This window comes from Microcaecilia unicolor, chromosome 12 (genome assembly GCF_901765095.1).
Source record: "Microcaecilia unicolor chromosome 12, aMicUni1.1, whole genome shotgun sequence".
NCBI lineage: Eukaryota > Metazoa > Chordata > Amphibia > Gymnophiona > Siphonopidae > Microcaecilia > Microcaecilia unicolor.
The window spans coordinates 83,063,514-83,088,983 of record NC_044042.1 but is presented as its reverse complement, the minus strand read 5'-3'; the positions used below and the strand labels follow the sequence as shown (position 1 = coordinate 83,088,983).

General features: G+C 47.0%; 1 protein-coding gene across 3 annotated transcripts in view; it reads right to left on the bottom strand.

Moving 5' to 3' along the window:
* Positions 1–25,470, bottom strand: part of ATXN7L3 (ataxin 7 like 3) — a 67,414-nt gene that overhangs the window by 23,396 nt on the left and 18,548 nt on the right. For 2 of the 3 annotated variants that reach the window (XM_030220646.1, XM_030220648.1), the window contains exons 2-6: positions 16,046–16,159; positions 13,502–13,634; positions 2,663–2,882; positions 1,779–1,876; positions 1,329–1,351 (exon numbers count right to left, since the gene is read on the bottom strand). In XM_030220646.1, coding sequence (XP_030076506.1) covers positions 1,329–1,351; positions 1,779–1,876; positions 2,663–2,882; positions 13,502–13,634; positions 16,046–16,096 — 525 coding nt within the window. In that variant the 5' untranslated portion in view covers positions 16,097–16,159. The remainder of the gene's footprint in view (positions 1–1,328; positions 1,352–1,778; positions 1,877–2,662; positions 2,883–13,501; positions 13,635–16,045; positions 16,160–25,470) is intronic. The other variant, XM_030220647.1, reaches the window with a different exon arrangement.

Here is a 25,470-nt window from a genome sequence, read left to right as displayed (position 1 = left end):
CGTGGAAACGTATCTTGCAATCTTGGACGTCAGAGGGACCGCCAGCATACTGGCATTGGTGTAACCAACTTCATCAATTGATGGTCTGGGAGGTTAGGGGCTCACATAGACAAAAGATGCGTTTCTTGAAGCTCTGGGGCCCATATTTGTTATCATTGTCCTCTCAAGGAAGGAGCTTAGTGTTAAACGAGCTATGATTGTATGGGAAATTGTGGAATTGCTGAAATTTAGGAGGAAGTTACTTATTCTTTATGATGGGAGGGGTATAATTCATGGGGTTTCATTTATTTAGTGGTCTGGTGGGGTTACAAGAACTCAGGCCCCACGAGGAAAGATTGAGTGATAGGGAATGTAGGGATAAATAGAAGTTGGTTGGGGGGGTGGGTGAAAGAGATTCGCGGTTAGGCTACTGTCTGGCTTAAGTCACTATAGGATCTGGGGAGTGGCTTGAAGAAGTGGGGTAGCATTTTGCTTTCTCTAAGTAAAGCAGGTATGTCTCTACTTCACTTCATGTTATACCACTCTTGTAAGGTTGTATTCAAGAATGGGGGGAGTTGGGGGGTAGGAGGGATGAGACACGTAATGCTTAGTTGGGTGTTGTGAGAGATATACATCAATCAAATTCTACCTTCTTCTTACTCTGCTGTTTCAGGGGGTGTACAATGGGAGAGGTGGGGGGGGGGGGGGGAATGGAACTCGACATAGCATGGTTACCATCTGTGGGGAGGGGTTGCAAGACTACCAAACTGTCTCAACTATTTGTTATGTGTATAATTTGGGTGGGAGTTTAATAGTTCAAGTGGGGGGGGAGGAGAGAAAATGTTTAAAAAATTTTGATGATGGAATTCCACCTTGCTTTGTTCAGTCTGTTTTGATAACTAGTTTATCGGTGAACCTTGCTGTAATGTTAATTTGCTGAATTATCAATAAAAGCTGTTGAAACTAAGAGAAAATACCTGTACTGGCCTAGGGTATCACATACACAAAACGGATCACACCCTGCTTCTCTGCTTCATACATGCAAACATACTGCCAACAACCCTGCAGCCCAATCTATGGAAATATAGATCAGGAGAGCGATCAAATTCCAGATACCTGTATAAACCTTTACTGTGTTGGGTTCGGATTCCATATGGTTCTTATGGGCTACAAATACAACCGATTGAGATATCTAGGAAAGATTAATCACTACGGTTTTTCAACAACCCAGTCGGTGGGTATTTCTTTACAATGGAGAAAAATAAAATTGAAATTTTGTTATATTTATTGTTTTTTTTTAGCAGTTGCTGAATCAGTGGGAGAGAAAAGCATAAAAACTCTCATCTTACCTTATCAGATTTCCTTTTCTTTGCTAAGAAAGAGAGAAAATAAATGTTTAGTCACAGTTAATTTCCAACAGTTGTTAACTGAGATCAGGTTTAAGATTTGCAGAGCATTCCTGGATGATGAAATATGGAGACTGGCTAATTCACAGCATGTGTCTTGCTATCTACATATCTTCACACCTATCACCTGCTCATTTATAGTTGTCCCTAATTAAAATATTCTAGAAAGTATAAAGCACTTTTGAGCCATCTCACCCCCTACTTCTTAAAAAAGCCTTTTGAGGGCTGTAAGCTTGCTATTTCGAACTAGGATTGCAGTGACAAACCTTGCCATAAGCTAAACATCTAAAGTTCGCCAAAGACTTGCATATGTACGACTGTGTAGGAATCGTATCCAACATAATACCCAGTCATAACAACTGCGTAGGAATTGCAGCAGTCCCAGTCCCCTACCTTTCTTTTCTGAGCCGTAGGACCAGTCATTATCATTAAGGTCATCATTGTCTTCCTGATCGCTCTCCGACTTGTTCACATTGTTACTACTGGCTATCCTGTCGTGGGAGAGAGAGTAATGCGACAGTCAGCACAAACTGCTTTTTGGAGTTATGGAAGCAAAAACATTTGACTGCTATGGAAGCTACGGTGGGAATGGGAGGGAAAATGATAGACCTGAACAGCAAAGCAAAAAGGAAAGAAAGATTCTTCCCAATTCAAATTGAGTTTGGGTCTAACCTTCAGTTACAGGTCTACCCAAATAAGGCCAGGGAGACAGTATATATTACTTTTTAAATAAATTCTACATGGTACATTAGCCATGCATCGGTGACTCCTGCAGACAACTGAACTTAAGTATTTACACCTAAAGCAGATTACAGAAAAAAGGCTGTTAATTTAATTGTCAGAAATACTTGAGGCACTGTAGATCTAAATACAGATCTTAATGTTTACTTCAACAAGGGTGAGAGCTTTGCAGGTAACGAGTTTGTTAGAAGCTTGTAATTTCAATTGTGAAAAATGACAACAGCAAGTTAGCATGCGATGGTGCCCAACATCAAACTTTCCGGTGATGTATGGAAACTGCTAAACCAAAACTACTGCAGAGTTTCAAAAGAAGCTGCATGGATACAGAAGTTCCTCTGCTGGGTGAAGGAGGAGGGACATAAGATTTGCAGCATGGAAAGGACCCTCTATTATTAACATACGATTTAAAGTCCAGTACTCAGTTCAAGGGCACAGCTTATTTTTCACCCTTGTTATGTCTAATGGGGGCACCCATATTACCCACCCTCTGCGCACACACACTGCCTAGATGAGAGGTTCTAGAACAACCGCCATACCATGCAGACATCCCAACCCTCTGGGGGCCCAGCATCTCTCTCCCCCACCTTCTGTTTGCTATTCTGCTGCTGTTGCGCCCCATCCCCAGGCACTTCTCCAGGTGTGGGGCGAAGCGTGAGGCAGCGATGCTACGATTGCAGTTGGGACACACGCACTCTTTGTTCTTCCACTGGTTGTAAACCTGCCCAAAGATGTCCACTCCTGGCTGGTCAACAATCTCTGACAAGACAGAAGCGGAGAAACATTCCAATCAGTACCAGAGTTCTTACTGTACATGGGTCTAAATTATGAACAGAAACAGATCTAACATTACAGAGTAGGAATGCACCAACTGAATAATCAAAGCATATTATTAGCAGCAACCTTGATGCAGAGTCAAGGGAGGAACCATTGGCCAGAAGGGAGCCTCATGAGCAGAGCTGTACAAAACCAAGTCCTTAAACTGTGCTGTGCACTGACATGCAGGTGGTCTCAAGTTGATCCCTGCCTGTCACTCCCTGCTCAGCTGGAACTAAGGGTGCTGTGGAGACAGTGCTTATAGCCCAAGAAAGGGAGCTTAGTTGGGTGACACATGGTGACCAGAGCCCTGAAGAAACTCATTTACAAGCAAAAAAAATCACTCTGACCGGAAAGGGGCCGAGATCTTCCCAACTATTTACCTTCAAAGGATGACAGAAAAAATTATTATATTACACACATGCACACACAAAGTCTGCATGGCTCCCCAAATCACAATTTGTCTCAAGTTAGACTGCAGACGCTACTATATATTGTACACTTCACTTAAAATAGCAAAGAGTGTGTTTATGAACCCTGTTACTGTATAATTTAGAGTGCAGATTTTTGTAGTGGACAAGTGCCTTGATATGTTTTGCAAGGAGTTTTATAAAACGTTTGTTGATAGTGACCCATGTATGACGTCCATTTTCCCAGGCTCTGCTTAAGAAGGAGGTCTTCACGAGTATTGGATAAGCCTTTTTGATCTGATCACGACTACTGGAGTTGAAAGATTGCAAGCGGTTGGTGGGAGATTTTGAAAAGGTCCTTGAAGCAGATTCCAAAATGGAGCACCTCGTTGGATCGGGGTCAATTAATCCACTCTCTAAGCTTCAGATAAGTGTTTTTGTATAAGAGAACTGAGCATATCATGTTTTGAAGTAGAATGATTTTATATATATATATATATATATATATATATATATATATATATATATATATATATATATATATAAATGGGGGGCACAATTACACTATAGTAGTTAGACACAGAACACTGCACAAATTCACATAAATATGGGAGACTGATGAGGTTGTTAAGCAGTACAACAAGCTACCTGTTTAAACTGGCACATAAAAAAAAAAAAAGTGAGCTGTTTGGGCAGCATGTAAATATTTTGGCATTTCTCACACCAAGCGTAGTCTCATAATAAATTTCTTTAGAATTCTTGAAAAATAAAATCATAAGCAACAGAACATATTTGGATTTGATTTATATTATTTACTTTAAGTGTATAACAAATAGTAGTACATATTCTGTAGTTTAACAAAGTCCGCAGCAAAAAATCCATAAAATTTCAAGAACAGAAAAAAATGGGGAGAAACAAGAAAACGGAAGTACTGCTAGTGTTATCTAGGTTGGAATATACTCCACCAGAAATGGTGAACAGGATCATGATATTCCAAGTGCATAAAGTAGTACATTATTTCTGTGTCATGCTGGATTCAAAATTAATTGAACTACAGATACCCAAAGTTATTTGTGATGTATTTTTTAAATTGCAGCTAGCGAAGAATCAGCATGATAAGTATGTAAGTATTGCCATACTAAGAAAGACCAAAGGTCCATTGAGCCCAGCATCCTGTTTCCAACAGTGGCCAATCCAAGTCACAAATACCTGGCAAGATCCCAAAAATGTACAAAACATTTTATACTGCTTATCCCAGATATAGTGGATTTTCCCCAAGTCCATTTAATAACGGTCTATGGACTTTTCCTTTAGGAAGCCATCCAAACCTTTTTTAAACTCTGCTAAGCTAACCGCCTTTACCACATTCTCTGGCAATGAATTCCAGAGTTTAATTACACGTTGAGTGAAGAAACATTTTCTCGTTTTCGTTTTAAATTTACTACATTGTAGCTTCATCGCATGCCCCCTAGTCCTAGTATTTTTGGAAAGCGTGAACAGACGCTTCACATCTACCCATTCAACTCCACTCATTATGTTATAGATCTTCTTGATCAGCACAAATTCTGTGTAGTTCAGCTGTTAGCACTGCCATATACTTATTGTGGTAATGTAAAGTACTTAGATTTGCCTGAAATGTGATCAAACCATTACACTTATAGCAGCATTTTGCAACATCTTTGGAATGAAAAAACTCTGACCATATCTCTCCTGTACAGATTCATTTACACCAACTGCCAGTGAAGTTCCTCACTCACAGGCCGATGATCAGAAGCCCTGCCTGGACCTGTAAATCATGAAACACCTAGCCACTCACCTGGAGTTACCCCACAGCCACTTAGAGGGTCCATCCCCAGCACAGCTCAGATTCGCCTGCACCTGCCGCTTGTGCTCTACACTAGCACCCTCCTCCCACAGACTGGGTCCCAACTGCCTCTGGGCAAGTCTCCCGCTCTCAAATCATTCTCCAGTGGTTTCTATGTTACTGGGGCCACACTCCCAGTGGTCCCACAGTTCCCAGAAAGAACTCACAGACCCAACACACAAACCAGCAGGATTCTTTATCGGTCCAAAGACCAATAAACTGAAAACTGTTTATTGCTTAAAAATTGAACAGTATATCATAACAAATGCAATCAGCAAATAATAACAGGTAACTGAAATATGGATCAATTATAACACTAACAAAACATTTGTTTACTTTCTAAAAAGTAAGTGGGAAGATCAGGAAGTATGCTGTTCACAGATTATCAAATATAATTGATCACAGGGCCTCAGCAGAGAGATCTGTCTCTCTCTTCTCCCAGGCTAAGACTGGAGCAAAAGCCAGTACTCCTGAGTAATTTCAAACTCCAGGCCAATCGGAGCCCAGAACAATAACATTTGAAAATAGTTGGTTACATTACTGAAGGCACTTCCTATTATTTGTGTTAACTAAAGAAGGGAAAGGCCAATTCTTTGTAACAAATTTAAACAATCATGCACCATCTGCTGGTAAAACTAGAAAAATGCACTTCAAGTATTAATAAAGGCAGTTTTACAAGCTTAAAAACACACTGTTATGTCACACTATCAAACAGCAGAAGAGGTTTGACAGATCCCCCCCCCCCCCCCGAACAAAAATGCCTTGGTGGTCGGCTATCCCTCTCTCCCGCCCCCCTCAACCCCCCGTGGCCTACCTTGTTGTAGTAGATGGAGGAGGCAGGGGACTAGCACTCCTTCCCTCCTCTTCGGGCACCCTGCCCTGCAGATAAGCTGGGTGGGGTTAACTTCCATATAAGGGTTAAGCCTAGCCCAGTGCATCCCAGGATGCATCTGGCAGGCCGCTGGCATTTTGAGGAGGCGCCCAAAAAGGAGGTGGGAGTGCTAGTCCCTTCCTCCTCCAACTACTGCAATAAGGTAGGCCACGGGTGAGGGGGTTGGGGCGATATCCCACTGGACCAGATTTTTTGTGTTTTGGGGGTGGGGGGCCTAGAGGTCCACTGGACCTCCTGGCCTAGGGGGGCGGTTAGGCAAAAGGTTCGACAGGTCTGGTTTCTTTTCTTGCTGGCAAACCCTAATGCCAACTCCATGCTGGCGTAGGGTTTTGCAGCAGGAGCAGGGCCCTTGTTTGTCACGCTGCCTGCTGATCATTTGGGAGGTATGCGGAAGACCCTTGTTTGCATGCATTTGCATGCAATTAGCGATCAGAGCTGGCAAGTGCATTGTTTCACGCACTGGCCAGCTCTGATCATCGGGCAGAAGCAAACGTGGGCACTAGTAGGGTGCTACTGACCTCTAGCACCTGCATTTGCTGTTGATCATCTGCACCTCAGCTCCAATAACTGTTTTATAAGATTATTTGATTGTTGTTCATTAACAAATGGTCTTTGTTGATAAACAATAGTAACCAACATCCTCTGTGCTCCAGTTATCAAAAGACAACTTGTTTGCAAGTCATTTCAGATATTTGTCCATGGTTGTGGAACTCCCTTCCCTCGAGCTCTGAGACAAAAGTGTGATTTGCCTTCCTTTTGTAAGGGTTTAAAAGTATACTTGTTGAAGTCTGCATTTACTTACTTATCAATCAAGTGAGTTTAAGCTGTCTGAAATAATACTGCTTTTAAGATGAATGTCTAATCTTGTGTTTATGTGTGTGGTTAATGTGATTCTTAAGATGACTATGAATGTATATCTGTCAACAGCCCAAAAAATGGTATAATAAGAGGTATACAAGTATATTAAATGAAATGAAAATGACAATGAATTGTGAAAACCCAGAATCTGCAGTTTCATTAAGGTTGTGCTTTTTCTAATGTTCTGGTATATTCATGTTGCAAGTTACAAAACAGCGAATGCTACATACCTGTAGAAGGTATTCTCCGAGGACAGCAGGCTGATTGTTCTCACTGATGGGTGACGTCCACGGCAGCCCCTCCAATCGGAATCTTCACTAGCAAAGTGCTTTGCTAGCCCTCGCGCGCCCGCGCGCATGCGCAGCCGTCTTCCCGCCCGAAACCGGCTCGAGCCGGCCAGTCTCATACGTAGCAAAAGAGATACAAGGGAAGACACAACTCCAAAGGGGAGGCGGGCGGGTTTGTGAGAACAATCAGCCTGCTGTCCTCGGAGAATACCTTCTACAGGTATGTAGCATTCGCTTTCTCCGAGGACAAGCAGGCTGCTTGTTCTCACTGATGGGGTATCCCTAGCCCCCAGGCTTACTCAACACAACAACCATGGTCAATTGGGCCTCGCAACGGCGAGGACATAACTGAGATTGACCTAAAAAAATTTACCAACTAACTGAGAGTGCAGCCTGGAACAGAACAAACAGAGCCCTCGGGGGGTGGAGTTGGATCCTAAAGCCCAAACAGGTTCTGAAGAACTGACTGCCCAAACCGACTGTCGCGTCGGGTATCCTGCTGCAGGCAGTAATGAGATGTGAATGTGTGGACAGATGACCACGTCGCAGCTTTGCAAATTTCTTCAATGGAGGCTGACTTCAAGTGGGCTACCGACGCAGCCATGGCTCTAACATTATGAGCCGTGACATGACCCTCAAGAGCCAGCCCCGCCTGGGCGTAAGTGAAGGAAATGCAATCTGCTAGCCAATTGGATATGGTGCGTTTCCCCACAGCCACTCCCCTCCTATTGGGATCAAAAGAAACAAACAATTGGGCGGACTGTTTGTTGGGCTGTGTCCGCTCCAGATAGAAGGCCAATGCTCTCTTGCAGTCCAATGTGTGCAGCTGACGTTCAGCAGGGCAGGAATGAGGACGGGGAAAAAATGTTGGCAAGACAACTGACTGGTTCAGATGGAACTCCGACACGACCTTTGGCAAGAACTTAGGGTGAGTGCGGAGGACTACTCTGTTATGATGAAATTTGGTGTAAGGGGCCTGGGCTACCAGGGCCTGAAGCTCACTGACTCTACGAGCTGAAGTAACTGCCACCAAGAAAATGACCTTCCAGGTCAAGTACTTCAGATGGCAGGAGTTCAGTGGCTCAAAAGGAGGTTTCATCAGCTGGGTGAGAACGACATTGAGATCCCATGACACTGTAGGAGGCTTGACAGGGGGCTTTGACAAAAGCAAACCTCTCATGAAGCGAACAACTAAAGGCTGTCCCGAGATCGGCTTACCTTCCACATGGTAATGGTATGCACTGATTGCACTAAGGTGAACCCTTACAGAGTTGGTCTTGAGGCCAGACTCAGACAAGTGCAGAAGGTATTCAAGCAGGGTCTGTGTAGGACAAGAGCGAGGATCTAGGGCCTTGCTGTCACACCAGACGGCAAACCTCCTCCATAGAAAGAAGTAACTCCTCTTGGTGGAATCTTTCCTGGAAGCAAGCAAGATGCGGGAGACACCCTCTGACAGACCCAAAGAGGCAAAGTCTACGCTCTCAACATCCAGGCCGTGAGAGCCAGGGACCGGAGGTTGGGATGCAGAAGAGCCCCTTCGTCCTGCGTGATGAGAGTCGGAAAACACTCCAATCTCCACGGTTCTTCGGAGGACAACTCCAGAAGAAGAGGGAACCAGATCTGACGCGGCCAAAAAGGAGCAATCAGAATCATGGTGCCTTGGTCTTGCTTGAGTTTCAACAAAGTCTTCCCCACCAGAGGAATGGGAGGATAAGCATACAGCAGGCCCTCCCCCCAATCCAGGAGGAAGGCATCCGATGCCAGTCTGCCGTGGGCCTGAAGCCTGGAACAGAACTGAGGGACTTTGTGGTTGGCTCGAGATGCGAAGAGATCCACAAGGGGGTGCCCCACGCTTGGAAGATCTGGCGCACCACTCGGGAGTTGAGCGACCACTCGTGAGGTTGCATAATCCTGCTCAACCTGTCGGCCAGACTGTTGTTTACGCCTGCCAGATATGTGGCTTGGAGCACCATGCCGTGCCGGCGAGCCCAGAGCCACATGCTGACGGCTTCCTGACACAGGGGGCGAGATCCAGTGCCCCCCTGCTTGTTGACGTAGTACATGGCAACCTGGTTGTCTGTCTGAATTTGGATAATTTGGTGGGACAGCCGATCTCTGAAAGCCTTCAGAGCGTTCCAGATCGCTCGTAACTCCAGGAGATTGATCTGTAGATCGCGTTCCTGGAGGGACCAGCTTCCTTGGGTGTGAAGCCCATCGACATGAGCTCCCCATCCCAGGAGAGACGCATCCGTGGTCAGCACTTTTTGTGGCTGAGGAATTTGGAAAGGACGTCCCAGAGTCAAATTGGAGCAAATCGTCCACCAATACAGGGATTCGAGAAAACTCGTGGACAGGTGGATCACGTCTTCTAGATCCCCAGCAGCCTGAAACCACTGGGAAGCTAGGGTCCATTGAGCAAATCTCATGTGAAGGCGGGCCATGGGAGTCACATGAACTGTGGAGGCCATGTGGCCCAGCAATCTCAACATCTGCCGAGCTGTGATCTGCTGGGACTCTCGCACCCGCGAGACGAGGGACAACAAGTTGTTGGCCCTCGCCTCTGGGAGATAGGCGCGAGCCGTCCGAGAATCCAGCAGAGCTCCTATGAAGTCGAGTCTCTGCGCCGGGAGAAGATGGGACTTTGGGTAATTTATCACAAACCCCAGTAGCTCCAGGAGGCGAATAGTCATCTGCATGGACTGCAGGGCTCCTGCCTCGGACGTGTTCTTCACCAGCCAATCGTCGAGATATGGGAACACGTGCACCCCCAGCCTGCGAAGTGCTGCTGCTACTACAGCCAAGCACTTTGTGAACACCCTGGGCGCAGAGGCGAGCCCAAAGGGTAGCACACAGTACTGGAAGTGACGTGTGCCCAGCTGAAATCGCAGATACTGTCTGTGAGCTGGAAGTATCGGGATGTGTGTGTAGGCATCCTTCAAGTCCAGAGAGCATAGCCAATCGTTTTCCTGAATCATGGGAAGTAGGGTGCCCAGGGAAAGCATCCTGAACTTTACTTTGACCAGATATTTGTTCAGGGCCCTTAGGTCTAGGATGGGACGCATCCCCCCCGTTTTCTTTTCCACAAGGAAGTACCTGGAATAGAATCCCAGCCCTTCTTGCCCGGATGGCACGGGCTCGACCGCATTGGCGCTGAGAAGGGCGGAGAGTTCCTCTGCAAGCACCTGCTTGTGCTGGAAGCTGTAAGACTGAGCTCCCGGTGGACAATTTGGAGGTTTTGAGGCCAAATTGAGGGTGTATCCTTGCCGGACTATTTGGAGAACCCACTGATCGGAGGTTATGAGAGGCCACCTTTGGTGAAAAGCTTTCAACCTCCCTCCGACTGGCAGGTCGCCCGGCACTGACACTTGGATGGCGGCTATGCTCTGCTGGAGCCAGTCAAAAGCTCGCCCCTTGCTTTTGCTGGGGAGCCGAGGGGCCTTGCTGAGTCGCACGCTGCTGACGAGAGCGAGCGCGCTGGGGCTTAGCCTGGGCCGCTGGCTGTCGAGAAGGAGGATTGTACCTACGCTTGCCAGAAGAGTAGGGAACAGTCTTCCTTCCCCCGAAAAATCGTCTACCTGTAGAGGTAGAAGCTGAAGGCTGCCGGCGGGAGAACTTGTCGAATGCGGTGTCCCGCTGGTGGAGCTGCTCTACCACCTGTTCGACTTTCTCTCCAAAAATATTATCCGCACGGCAAGGCGAGTCCGCAATCCGCTGCTGGATTCTATTCTCCAGGTCGAAGGCACGCAGCCATGAGAGCCTGCGCATCACCACACCTTGAGCAGCGGCCCTGGACGCAACATCAAAGGTGTCATACACCCCTCTGGCCAGGAATTTTCTGCACGCCTTCAGCTGCCTGACCATCTCCTGAAAAGGCTTGGCTTGCTCAGGGGGGAGAGCATCAACCAAGCCCGCCAACTGCCGCACATTGTTCCGCATGTGTATGCTCGTGTAGAGCTGGTAAGACTGAATTTTGGCCACGAGCATAGAAGAATGGTAGGCCTTCCTCCCAAAGGAGTCTAAGGTTCTAGAGTCCTTGCCCGGGGGCGCCGAAGCATGCTCCCTAGAACTCTTAGCCTTCTTTAGGGCCAGATCCACAACTCCAGAATCATGAGGCAACTGAGTGCGCATCAGATCTGGGTCCCCATGGATCCGGTACTGGGACTCGATCTTCTTGGGGATGTGGGGATTAGTTAATGGTTTTGTCCAGTTCGCAAGCAATGTCTTTTTTAGGACATGGTGCAAGGGAACAGTGGACGCTTTCAGGAGAGGGAGTGGGATCGGAAGGAAGACCCTCAGACTCCTCGTCAGAGAAATATCTGGGGTCTTCTTCCTCTTCCCACGAGGCCTCACCCTCGGTGTCAGACACAAGTTCACGGACCTGTGTCTGCAACCGTGCCCGACTCGACTCCGTGGAGCCACGTCCACGATGGGGGCGTCGAGAGGTAGACTCCCTCGCCCGCATCGGCGAAGCTCCCTCCGCCGACGTAGTCGGGGAGCCTTCCTGGGAGGCGACGGCAGCCGGCACCGACGCCGGAGACCTCACCTCGGGCGATGGACCAGCCGGCGCCACGGAGGGGTAGGGCGCAACAGCTCTCCCAGGATCTCTGGGAGAACGGCCCGGAGGCTCTCCGCAGCCGCTCTGAACGAGAAAGGCATGGAAGTCGATGCGGGCGTCGACATCAGAACCTGTTCCGGGCGTGGAGGCTGTTCCGGGCTGTCCAGAGTGGAGCGCATCGACACCTCCTGAACAGAGGGTGAGCGGTCCTCTCGGTGCCGATGCCTACTGGGTGCCGACTCCCTTGGCGACCCAGAGCTCTCGGTACCGACACGGGAAGGGGACCGGTGACGATGCTTCTTCGATTTCTTAGAACGAAGCATGTCACCGGAGCTTCCCGGTACCGACGAGGAGGACGTAGAATCCAGCCGTCGCTTCCTCGGGGCCGAGGCCGAAGGAGGTCGGTCTCGGGGGGGCTGTACCGCAGGAGCCCTCAGGGTAGGGGGAGACCCACCCGAAGGCTCACCGCCACCAGCAGGGGAATGGACAGCCCTCACCTGCACTCCTGACGATGCACCACCGTCCGACGACATCAGCAGACGAGGTCCCGGTACCACCGACGTCGATGCAGATATCCGATGTCTCGGCGCCGATGCCTCGATGCACTGGCAGCCGAGGATGAAGCTCTGGACGCTGAAGACGTCGATGCACTCGAAGATCCCGGTGCCGATGCCGACGAAGAGCCCGAGAACAAAACGTTCCACTGGGCCAATCTCGCTACCTGAGTCCGCCTTTGCAAAAGGGAACACAGACTACAGGCCTGAGGGCGGTGCTCGGCCCCCAGACACTGAAGTCACGACGCGTGCCTGTCAGTGAGCGAGATAACCCGGGCGCACTGGGTGCACTTCTTGAAGCCGCTGGAAGGCTTCGATGTCATGGGCGGAAAAATCACGCCGGCGAAATCAAAATCCGAAATGACGAAAATGAGCACCAAAACTTTGAGGGAGAAAAATCTCGACCGAGGCCGAAAAGAGGCCTACCCCGACGACGAAAGAAAACTTACCGGGGGAAAAGTCTGAAAATACGGGAAGGGGCAAAACGAAACCTGAAGGGGCTTCCGGAGCACTTCCCAACAATTTCGAAAGATTTTCCGAAGAAAAAACAACACGTCGAAGACAAAGGACGCGCGAGGTCGACTTTCCGGGGCTCGACACGGCAAAAACACGACCGTACCGAGTGCGGACAAAAGAAGACTGGCCGGCTCGAGCCGGTTTCGGGCGGGAAGACGGCCGCGTGGGCGCGCGAGGGCTAGCAAAGGACTTTGCTAGTGAAGATTCCGATTAGAGGGGCTGCCGTGGACGTCACCCATCAGTGAGAACAAGCAGCCTGCTTGTCCTCGGAGAACTATATCTAAACACACGAGATTCAAAGTAAGTTTATTAGTAAGAAGTGCCCAAAGACCATCACAGTCAGATTCACAATAATAATTTTTAAGCTTATTCCTCAGATTGATAAGTCTAAAAGGTGCCACTAGGGTTTATCATTTTCATATTCTGTAAACCATTTTTCAAACTTGTCTCTTTTTTCAAATCACTACTGGTATACTAATTTTATATATATTAAACTATTTCCTTCTCTATCAAAATAGAATAGTATAATCCAGCTGGCCAGCACTTCTTCCCAGTCCATTGACATTTAAAATGGAAAAAGCCAGTTATCAGCATCTGGAAAAAAACAAAAACAAAAAAAAACTTACCAAAATCCTTTGTACAGTCTGGATCTGTGTCATCTAGAAAGAAGTAGCCACACTTCACGGCTCGGTGCACTTCGAAACAGAGTCCAAGGCACGAGTCCTCAATCAAGTCCGTGTAAATCTCATGAGCAATGACCTATGGTTCAAGCAGCAAAGTGGTGCTCTTAAGTGACATTTCGAGGAGTATTACTGGTGGCACTATACCAGATAATTTATACCATAGGTCAAGGTCACAGAAGGCAGCTTAGCCAGTCTCTCTAATTCTCTGCTCTCACCAGAACATTATACCAGTCCTGAAATATGATAAAAGGCTCAGGCCCAGATGCATCAACCAAACATAAAAAAAATCTAAAATGTAAAAGTCCTTAACAAATTTGAAAAAACAAAGAATGCACCAAAAAAAACAAGTCGCACGTGTTCGGTGCGGTATTGAAAAGTACAATGTATTAAACATGCGTTAAAGTGGTGTAATCCCCGTCGGTAATCAGCCCCTAAAGCATGCGCAGAGCAGCCAAGCGTTTTGCTGGCTGCTCTGTGCATGCCACAAACGTCAAAACAACAACAACAACAACAAAAAAACACAAACACGTGGCTCCCCGCTTCCCCCTGCATTAAATAGAAAACTAAAAACATAAATCAAAAAAGGATCAGGAGGGGGCAAAGGCGCTCGCCAGGAGCGTCCTGTATGGACGGCCTTGCCCCCCGCTTCCCCTGCACGAAAACTCCAAATATTAGCACCCCCCCGCCCAATCCCTTCCTGTTCCTCTCTACTCTCCCACAGCTGCGCCTCCCGCCATCCTCCGCCCCCGTGCCCCGCTACTCCCCCCCTCCGCATTACCGGGCCCACGCAGCACCTCTGTATGAAGGCGCTGCATGGGCCCGGTAATGCGGGGGGGGGGGGGGCGGAGGATGGCGGGAGGCGGAGCTGTGGGAGAGTAGAGAAAAAGGAACAGGAAGGGAGGGGGCGGGGGCTGCTAAAATTTGGAGTTTTTGTGCAGGGGGAAGCGGGGAGCAGCGGGGGGGGGGGGGGGGGCAAGACCGTCCATACAGGATGCTCCTGACGAGCGCCTTTGCCCCCTCCCAATCCTATTTCGATTTTTGTTTTGCTTTTCTTAATGCAGGGGGAAGCCTAGGAAGTACTGCATCCACCTTGTCGTTCTTTATTGGTAGCGTTTTTATTTAATCTCACTTTTAAACATGCCAGCTTGGATTTTTATGCTGCAGGGGGAAGCGGGGAGTATCGGCGTGTCTGACAGCTCAGGCCTTAACGACAGCTCTGACCTCACGTAAAATATATTGCGGTAAATGATTCGGTGCAATCGTCGGTATGGTTAGTGCATCCCGAATCGTCCACATTACAATGGTAGTTACTCATTTGTATTCCGTTTTGGTTAGCTGCTAGCTTCGTCGGAAAAAGGCCTTTAATGCATGCTACGGTTTAAAATTTCCTTGTTAAAGGGTCGTTAAAGTTTTGTGCATCTGGGCCTCAGAGTTCAAAAACAAATTTTTTACCATGGGGGTGGGAAAGGAAAGCTCAGCTGAAGCAAAAATCTGAAGATCACCTCCAGACAAATTTTAAAGTGATGGCCAACAAAGGCTTCGGGTTTGAAAGAAAATTTTGGGGAAATCTGATTTTGGACACACTGCAAGGAATGCATATTCTTATTATTGCATCAAAAGCAGAATGGGAACATGTCTTCTGGTTCTGCTACTCTAACCCACTGGTTCTCAACCCAGTCCTCAAGATACACCCAAAGCACCCCAACCAGTCAAGTTTTCAGAATATCCTCAATGAATCTGAATTAGATTTGCATACAATGGAAGCAGTGCAGGCAAATCTTTCTCATGCATACTTATACAACTGAAGAACAGACAGTTCACAAGATTCAAAGAGTGAACAGAAATTGGGATTGACAAAAGGACTAGAGCACCTATTAGGTTGCATTGAAAAATATATTGAGTCTGTTATTTCATGCCTAGTGTGTGGACTTATTCATGGACTTGTGTAACTGTGTATAATGTTCATTGAACCAAGAGAGTTATTAGGTTAGACTATATTTGATTAAGGGATGAGTGGATGATATGAGTGCATGTGTGATTAGGAGAAAATAGGTATTGATAATTCATGGTAAAAACTGATGTATAGTAAGGATGAGCCATAGGCTTACAAGAATATGAAAATAAAAATTATATAAGCAATATAATATATTAGAGTGGTTACTCTGTGGCAAAATAGTTAAAAGTATTGTGTAGCCTCGATATAGAGAGAGAGCTCAGTAGGTGGTATAATGCATATTTATTATGGATATCCTGAAAACCTGATTGGGTGTATCCTGAAGACTGAATTGAGAACCCCTGCTCTAATCACTAGTCCACACGCTATTCACATTATGTCAGGACTATACAAATCAACTGCTCTGCTTTGCATGGTGGGAGGTGGAAACAGAAATTCAAATGCCTGGGAAGGGGAGAAGGTTGTTCATTCAAGTGAGGACAGCAGTCTGATTTGGAGAATCACATGCACCAACCCTAGGCTGGACCTCCTACCTCCAGTTTGCTGTTATCCAGGCCAGACAAAGACATTTCTTCCATTTTCATTTGCAAACATTAACAGGCTTGAAGTCGAGAACACACATAGCCCAGACTGGCTGGGTAAGTCCCCTGCAAAAAAAAAAAAAAAAAAAAGACAATATTGAGGAAAGAGACAACTTTTGAAATCTCAGCCACTACAAAATTGTCAACTTAGCCAATGCAAAATACACTTACAAAAGATTTTCAAGATCAACATACATTTTGCCTAAGTATCTAGAAAAAAATAGAGAGAGCTAAGGCCCTGAGCTTCAGATTAGACAAGAAAATGAGTGAGGGAGAAATGACATCAGTGAGCTTGGGTGAGTAGCTCTCCTCTATTTGCTCATTTTTTGCTGTTACCTGGGTTCGGTGTGAGAGGAGACATGCATCAGATCCTTGTGAGGGATGGCAGCTAAGCAAAAAGCAACTGATATTAAAGACCCAATGCATTCCTCTCATAGGCCACACTTTGATCCTCATCTCTGGATAGCATGGTGTCTGCTGACAGTGATACGGTCCCATTGGAGGAGCATAAAATAGAGGGCAGCTCTGTGAAGGGAGCTGAATTAAAGAAGGGATTTAGTGAGCTGAAATAGCAATTGTGCTACAGCAAAGAGGATGTATTGGAAAGAATTCCAGACATTAACAGGGAGCTCCAAGAAGTTGGAAGCTAGAGTGGAACACACTGAAACTATCCAGATACTCCAATCATAATGGGACTTAGCTGTGCAGGACAACATGTTATATAAAACTGCTGATATACAGAACAGAGGGAGAAGGAACAATATGAGGATTAGAGAAGAGTTTTGTTAATTGTGTTTGATATACCTCCATTCACAGTAACTAACTGAGCATTTACAAGCACTATAAAAGATGCAGAAAACAGAACTCCATCAATTAACAGGAGAGCAGAAGATCGGTGGAAGAGAACCATGAGAGAATGACCCAACCAATATACAGCAGAGCTAACAGGACAGGCCAGAAAGCCCCCTTACTCCCCCCAACAACCTCAAGACCTATGGACAGCAATGGACAAAGATGTGTTTTGCATCCAACACTAAACTTCTGGTAGTAGAGCTCAGATCTCAAAAGGGGGAAACATCTTCCACGGAGATGAGGTAACGAAGAAAGAGGCATGATGCCTAGGTGACTTGAACTGTGTGTCACTTTGATGCCAGAAGCCAAAAGGAGTGCAGGCAGCTTCTTTTATTGCACAGGACATATTTGAGGCTTTCCTTACTAAGGACAATAAGGCATATAGGGCACCGAGGAAGTTGCCTAATAACAAGCCAAGGGTCATCATTATCCACTTTTGTTCCTTCTCTACGGAGGACAAAGTTTAGCAAGCAGCTAGGCTCCAAAGGCAGATAATGTATAAGGATGTGCAGAATCAGATATTTCAAGACCTATTGTCATCTGATCAGAGCCCAATGAGCTTAAACCAGTTACACATATGCTCAAGCTCAAATATAGATGTCCCTTTCCGTTCATAATTCAATTCATTTTGGAGGGGAAGGTGGCATGTGCACATGGTTTGACAAACCTGGAATGCACTGCAGGAGGAAGGGATGGCTACAATGCTGGAGCCTCAGCCACCTTCACCAAAGGCATGCCTTGATTCAACAAGTGGCACAGAGGAACAGAGGTGAGGCCTAGCACAGACTGGCAACCTACTATCTAGATGTACCTTAAGACTTTTACTGACAGTCAGGCTCTAGTTATCTTTGCTCATTAGAATGTCAAGATATGACGTTAATTATTGTGAGCAGGGGAGGCTTGCTGGATGGAAGCTGGGACATTTCCTCTTTTTTTTTTCCTTCTCTCAGAAGTGGAGAAAAGAATCTGCTCTTGAAGAATTTAAAGAGCCCTCACTTGTACAGTCATGGTTGGGTTTGTTTTCTTTTTTTTGTTTCATATTTTTTATTAAGGTTTTTCAAAACACTGTGTATATTATATTGTTATGATTCCTCTATCGGCAAAAGAAACGTAGGCCAATAAAGGAGAAACTGTTAGCTTACAAACATAACAAAGTTTTGTCTCTGGCCTTGGGTGCCTCTAGTTGCAACAGAAGGGGGTGTGGGCCTCTTGTTCCACAATGCGATCTGTCCTAAGTGAATGAGGTTAAAAATGACCTTACATTGGCAAATGTTTTTGTCTATATGTATAAAACGAGGAGAATACATCTTTGAACCTATATCTATTAATTGACTATTTTATTGCCTTTTTGAAGAAATTTCACCTGGCAGTGTATTACAAGAATAAGCAAAACATAGGCAATGTACAATTACAGCAATAAAAATATTCAATAACAGTACACATTATGGTATAACCTGGTACTTCCAATGTCCAACACAACACGCATTACAGCAGCGGAAGGACTGTCTGGTAAGATTTGTCTCTTTGCGGATGATACCAAAGTCTGTAATAGGGTGGACAACCCGGAGAGTGTGGATGACATGAGGAAATGATCTAGCAAAGTTTGAAGAATGGTTAAAAAATTGGCAGCTAAGATTTAAAGCTAAGAAATGCACTTGGGTTACAAGAATCCAAGGGAACAGTACAGTATAGTGGATGAAGTGCTTTTATGTATGAAAGAAGAGCGGGACTTGGGGGTAATTGTGTCTGAGGATCTTAAGGTGGCCAAACAGGTGGAAAAGGCGACGGTCAAAGCCAGAAGGATGCTCAGGTGCATAAGGAGAGCAGGAAAAAAAAAAAAAAAAAAAAAGAGGTGACAGTGCCCTTGGTAAATCTCTGGTGAGGCCCCATCTAGAGTAGTGTGTGCAATTCTGGAGATCGCACCTACAGAAAGATATAAACAGGATGGAGTTGGTCCAGAAGGCGGCTACAAAATTGGTTAGTATTCTCTGTCATAAAACATATAGGGTCAGGCTTATAAGCAAGACAGGAGAGAGGATATGACAAAAGATGTTTAAATACCTCAGTAGAAGTTAGTGGTTACTGAGAATAGGCAGATCAGATGGGCCATTCAGCTCTATCTGCCGTCATGTTTCCATCTTTCTATCTTAATAGATAGCATAGGGCAGTGGTTCCCAAACTTGATCCTGGAGGCACTTCAGCCAGTCGGGTTTTCGGGATCCCACAACAAATATTCATGAGATAGATTTGCATGCAGTGGAGGCAGCGCATGCAAATCTCTCATGAATATTCATTGTGGGTATTCTGAAAACCCGACTGGCAGGGGTGCATCCAGGACCAATTTGGGAACCACTGGCATAGGGTGTAAGTAGAGGTGGAACATATACACAGAAAAGGAAAAATTAGTTCTTACCTGATAATTTTCTTTCCATATTAGTTCTTACCTGATAAACAGATCAATCCAGAGACTTGTGGTTTATGTCCCTACCAGCAAATGGAGAGGGGGAGAGAGAGAGCGAGAGAGGGGGGCGAGAGAGGGGGGGGGAGAGTGAGAGCGAGAGAGGGGGGGGGAGAGTGAGAGCGAGAGAGGGGGGGGGGAGAGAGAGAGCGAGAGAGGGGGGAGAGAGAGAGAGCGAGAGAGGGGGGAGAGAGAGAGAGCGAGAGAGGGGGGGGGAGAGAGAGAGCGAGAGAGGGGGGGAGAGAGAGCGAGAGAGGGGGGGAGAGAGAGCGAGAGCGAGAGAGGGGGGGAGAGAGAGAGCGAGAGAGGGGGGGGAGAGAGAGAGAGAGAGGGGGGGGAGAGAGAGAGAGAGAGAGGGGGGGGAGAGAGAGAGCGAGAGAGGGGGGGGAGAGAGAGAGAGAGAGAGGGGGGGGAGAGAGAGAGAGAGAGAGAGGGGGGGAGAGAGAGAGAGAGGGAGAGAGGGGGGGGAGAGAGAGAGAGCGAGAGAGGGGGGGAGAGAGAGAGAGCGAGAGAGGGGGGGGAGAGAGAGAGAGCGAGAGAGGGGGGGGAGAGAGAGAGAGCGAGAGAGGGGGGGGAGAGAGAGAGAGCGAGAGAGGGGGGGGAGAGAGAGAGCGAGAGACCTTCAGAGATAGCTATATGTGGTCATGTGCAGCCAGCTTCCTTTCAGTATGGTTGATACCAAAGCAGTGGAAATACAATCTGCTGCCCCCATGAATCCAATTTGCAAGCTCAACCTCCAAGGCGGGAGGGGCAGTATACCACTGGAGAGGAGACTGCAATAATCTTGTGTCTACACATAGTGTTCAATTTTGTCTCATTTGGGTTTTTATTTTTTAGGAAAGAAAACAAAATGTAGGAACTCTTCCATTATATATCCACTAAACTGAAAACTCGATAAACCTGAAAAAAAAAAACAAAAAAAAACAATGCAGAAATTGTCTGATAAAGGGAAGGCCTCTAGATTGATCTATTGGGCCTAATGGAAAGAAAATTATCAGGTAAGAACTTATTTTTCCTTCCATAGCATCCCTCAGACCAATCCAGAGACTTGTGGGATGTACCAAAGCAGAAGGGTGGGGTAAATCCACCCCAGAAGAAAGGACTGACACACCAAAAGCTAAATCCTGACGAGCCACCATGTCCTCCAAAGAAACCAAACTTGGTATGAGAAGCCACTTATGCCCTCGTAGAATGCGCCCGCACCTGAAATAGTGGAGACCTACCTGCAGCTAAGTAAGCCGACACTATCGCCTCCCACAACCAATGTGCCACCACGGCTTTCAATGTCATATCCCCATATTCCCTTTCTTTCGCCCAGCATGGAGGACAGAGGATCCGATCAGCGAAATTCATTGGCGACTTCCAAGTAGTGCATAAGAATGTACCAAACATCTAGGTACCATAGTGCCTGGAACTCTGAGGGGTAGTCCTCCTGTCGAAACGCCGGTAACACCAGCGCTTGGTTGAGATGAAAACAGAAGACACAGAAGAATATCACTTAAGAGACTACTTTGAAGGATATGGCAAGATTGAAACAATAGAAGTCATGGAAGATCGTCAGAGTGGAAAGAAGAGAGGGTTTGCTTTTGTAACGTTTGATGATCATGACACAGTGGATAAAATGGTTGTTCAAAAATACCATCACCTATGAGAATGAACAAATTAGACAAACTGATCATGTCTAATGTTTTAATTCACCCTTATTATTATTTTAACTGGTGTACAAGTATTGCTATGCATTGTTATAATTTTCATGTGCTGTAAACTTGGACATATGTACAACTCTTTGCAAAGTTTAACCTATAAAATACCCTCACCCCTATAAGGCACCCATACACACAAATACACATACTACTTTCCTTCCCATCTGAATTTTTTTAAAACTACTTTCTTCCCAGCCTTTACATTTTTAATCTGGCATGTTAATTGGGTTGTTTTTTTTTTTTTTTAAACAGTCCCATCATCTACCTTGGAACCACTCTAGTCTGGCAGGTTAATTTGGGATTTTTACACCGGGCATCCTGGTACCTGTAGGCCTTAACCTCCAAGATGCTGCATCCCTTATGCACTGTCCATTCTCCACGATGGGTAAGGGGTGGCATATTAGGACTTAAACATCTCACTATTGTGGAGATATGAATAAGCAAGAAGGGGGCCTGCTAGAACTAGCAGGAACAATATAACTGGAGGTATGGGAACATGAACAGTCGTCACTACAGTTACAGATCAGGTATCCAGGTTTGCTTCCATCTTGCCTCCATGCACAAAAAAAAAAAAAAAAGTGGTGGAGATGTCAGGATTGCTGGACATACTTAAGATTAATATGAAACCAGCTTGACATACTTAGATTAATATTAAACCAGCGTCTGACTTCTGAGAACCTCCCCCTCCCTCAGGAATCACTAAGGATGGCAAATGGACCAAATGTTGCCCAGCTGCCTACTACCCCTGTGTTTTCTTGATTACCCCTAACATACCTACCTATGTCCTCTCTGGGCATCTGGGAGCAGGACTCTTTGAGAACAAAAGAAAGCCAGACAGAGAGGCTCAAAAACTAGGGACTTCAAAGAGTAAAACCAGTGAAAATGGTCACCTTGACTTCAGGAAAGTAAACTGGAGTTTGGCTGGGAAGGAAAGAAGTTATTTGATCCCTTTCTGTTCCTGAGGTATAAACCAGAGCACATGGCTCTGCTCAGGGCCCTTTTTCTCTCTCTCTCTGCACACACACATCTTCAGCCACCAGAGCCCCCGGCTCTGGCCCCCCTTTCTCCTCCAGCCCTAATCAGAGCACATGGCTCTGCTTTCTTAAGCTTTTTCTTTCTTTCTTTCTTCCTCTACACACACACACACACACACACCTTCAACCCTACCTCAAGGCTTTTCTCTTTCTCTGCACCCCCCCCCCCCCCCATTCTTACCTTTCTCTCATTGATTCCCATCTAAACCCACACACATAGATACAGCATTGTAATATTTACTAAGTGCTGTGAGCCTATAAATGTAAATACAATATACTTTCTATATATATATATATATATATATCCAAACCCGTGTGGATTGTGTATTCTTTGGGAACCCACTGCCTCTACGAACCCACTGCCTCTGTGAACTGGACCCAGGACCATACCTAGACAAATGCTGACAGACACCACCTTGGACAAGGAGGGCATCGTCCGAATGCATACCCCTGCTTCCATGAAGCACAGAAAGGGGTCCCTGGAGGACAAGGCTTGTAGCTCCGACACACGTCTGGCCAAGGCAACAGCCACTAGGAACACTGTCTTCAAGATGAGATCCTTCAAAGATAAGAAGTGCAGAGGCTCAAAGGGAGGATGCTGCATCGCCCATAGCACAAGGTTCAGATTCTACATCGGAAGCACCGGCACCCTAGGCGGTCGCAGATAGTTCACACCCAAGAGGAAACGGACGTCGTCCAGGTGCACGGTTAACAAAGTACCCTTAAGGAGGCCCCTAAAGCAGGCCAAAGCCACCAGTTTCACCATCCCGGGATATCTTGCAATCCGGCGCACCACGTGCCCTACCATGGGCCATGGTGGGAAAAGAAGAACCAAGGGCCAATTGTGCAGTAGGGCATCGAGTCCCTCTACACCAGAATCCCTGTCCCTGATCAAGAACCAGGCAACCTTCGCACTGGCTCTGGTGGCCATGAGGTTCATCTCCGGCCTTCCCCAGTGATCTGTAACCTGCTCAAACACCTGCGGCAACAGTTCCCATTCGCCCGGGTCCAACCAATTCTGACTGTGGAAGTCCATCTGCATATCTGTCGATCCCGCTATGTGCACCACCGACAGAACAGTCAGGTGTACTTCCGACCAGCGGCAGAGGAGCTCCAACTCCCATGCCAGGGACGTGCTCTTCATCTCACCTTGCCTGTTCACGTATGCTACCGCTGTAGCATTGTCTGACAGCACCTGCATGGGGGACCCCTGTAGAAAGCTGAGAAACTGTCAGAATGCCAAGCGAATCTGCCTCAACTCCAACTGGTTGATGGAACATGACGGCCCCACTAGGGAACAAGCCCCCTGGGCCATTCATCCTTGGCAATGAGCCCCACAACCGAATAGGGAAGCATCTGTGGTCACTACCACTCAATCTGGTGATGCCAAGGGGCAATCCCGTTGCAGATGTTCTGAAGCCAGCCACCATTACTTTACTGACCTGGCTTGTAGCATCCATGGCAGCCTGCTCAGATTGTAGGTTTCCCACCACACCATACAACGCTAAGCACAGGGGCACTGAGAAAATGGTGCCCACATCAGGGTGTGCCACAGAAGAGCCAGAGGTTCCTGCCAAAACGGGAACCGTCTCCTCCACATTGCCCGAAACCAGGCTGCCCACTTCAGGCACGTTGTGCTGCATGCACGTGTTGCACCTGCCAGCCATTGCTTGCTGGCTCCCACACTGGGAGCAGCGCTTGGCAGCTTCTGATGGCGCAGACATTGAGAGCACTGAGGGAAACACGCCCCCCTCCTCTCTAAACACCAAAAATTGAGCACCGCAAAGCGCTCCTGCGTCTGGTTCCCTTTGGGTCTTTTTTTTTATTCTGCCCCTGCAGAGCTTACTTTAGAGGCCTGATGCTGCTTGTTCCCCTCCCCCCCACCCCAGGAGGCAGGAGAAAGCGTCAGAGCAAGTAGGGCACAGGAGGCCGGTGGGGGGAGGGACCTGGCACCACCAGGTATACCCCCCCCCCCAAAAAAAAAAAAAAAAAATTCCCACGATCTGGGACCTGAACCCCAATCCAGGCTCAACAGGGACCCGTTGGACGGGCTGGGAGCCGGATCAATTCAGAACTGCACAGTTATGACCCTCCACCTACTAGAGAGAGAACACTGAAGAGAAGCTGGCTGCACATGAAGGTCTCTCTATCTCCATCTGCTGGTAGAGGGACATAACCCACAAGTCTCTGGATTGATCTGTGGGATGCTATGGAAAATAGATCTTGAAGTTAGTTCATTGTATAGGTAGATGCCTCTACTACTCAGAGTTTGACCAAGTTCACCTGTGGGATACTTAAAAGTAAGCCAAAAATCTCACTACAATCCCAAAAGTAGCTAAGGCCAAAATTGCAACTACTGTAATTTCTACAGCGCTATTAGATACACGCAACACTGTACAGAAAACACATGAGACAGTCCCTGCTTGACAGAGCTTACAATCTATTCAAGACGGACAAATAAGGGATTAGGGAGTTATTTTACAGCAGGACTTGACAAACCCCACGGCACCAGGTTGCCATGGTGGCTAAAAAAAGAAAGAAAAAAAAATCGGACTTAGCGCCTAAGGTTTGCAGCCGGCAAAAATCCCCATTAAAAAAATACCTTGTCTTACTCTTCTTCCTGACGAGCAATGAGATGCTCCTTTCTGGGCATGAAAGTGGCATCTCATTGGCTGGGAAAGCCTTCATACAAAGGCTACTCGAAACAGGAGAGAGCGATCAGAGCAGTGGGCTGTGCGGGTTTTTTTTTTTATTTTCCCTTCTCTCACTTGGTGGTTGAGCGGCAGCATACCATCGAGGCACTGAAGAGAGGCTGCGGTGGCGGCAGCAGAAGAGATCAGGGGCACCAGCAGAGGAGCAGTGGTGATGGCTGAGATGCAGCAGTATGTTGAAGAGCACTGAAGAGGAGCATCAGGGGCTGAAGAGTGGAGCAGAGGAGTGGCGAGACCAGAAAAGCCTGCAGAGGAAGTCTCCAATCTCTGGTAAAGCTGTTTAAAACTTTCAAAGAACCTCGGCTTTATTTTTTTTTTTTTTTGGGGGGGGGGGGGGGGTTCAGACTACTGTGTGGGATTTGATGTGATGTGGGGGAGCCATGAGAAAGCTCACACTGAGATGGGGGAGGATCAGGAGAGACTACTGTGTGAGATGTAATGTAGGGTGAGGGTGGGGGTCATGAGGGAGACCACTCTGTGGGATGGGGAAGCTGAGTCACGAGAAAGACGTGAGGAATTAGGAGAGACTACTGTGTGGTATGTGATGTGGGGTGAGGGCTAAAGAAAAAGGAGACACAGATGTAGACACCTCTATGTTAGAGATGTAGATTGCTTGACC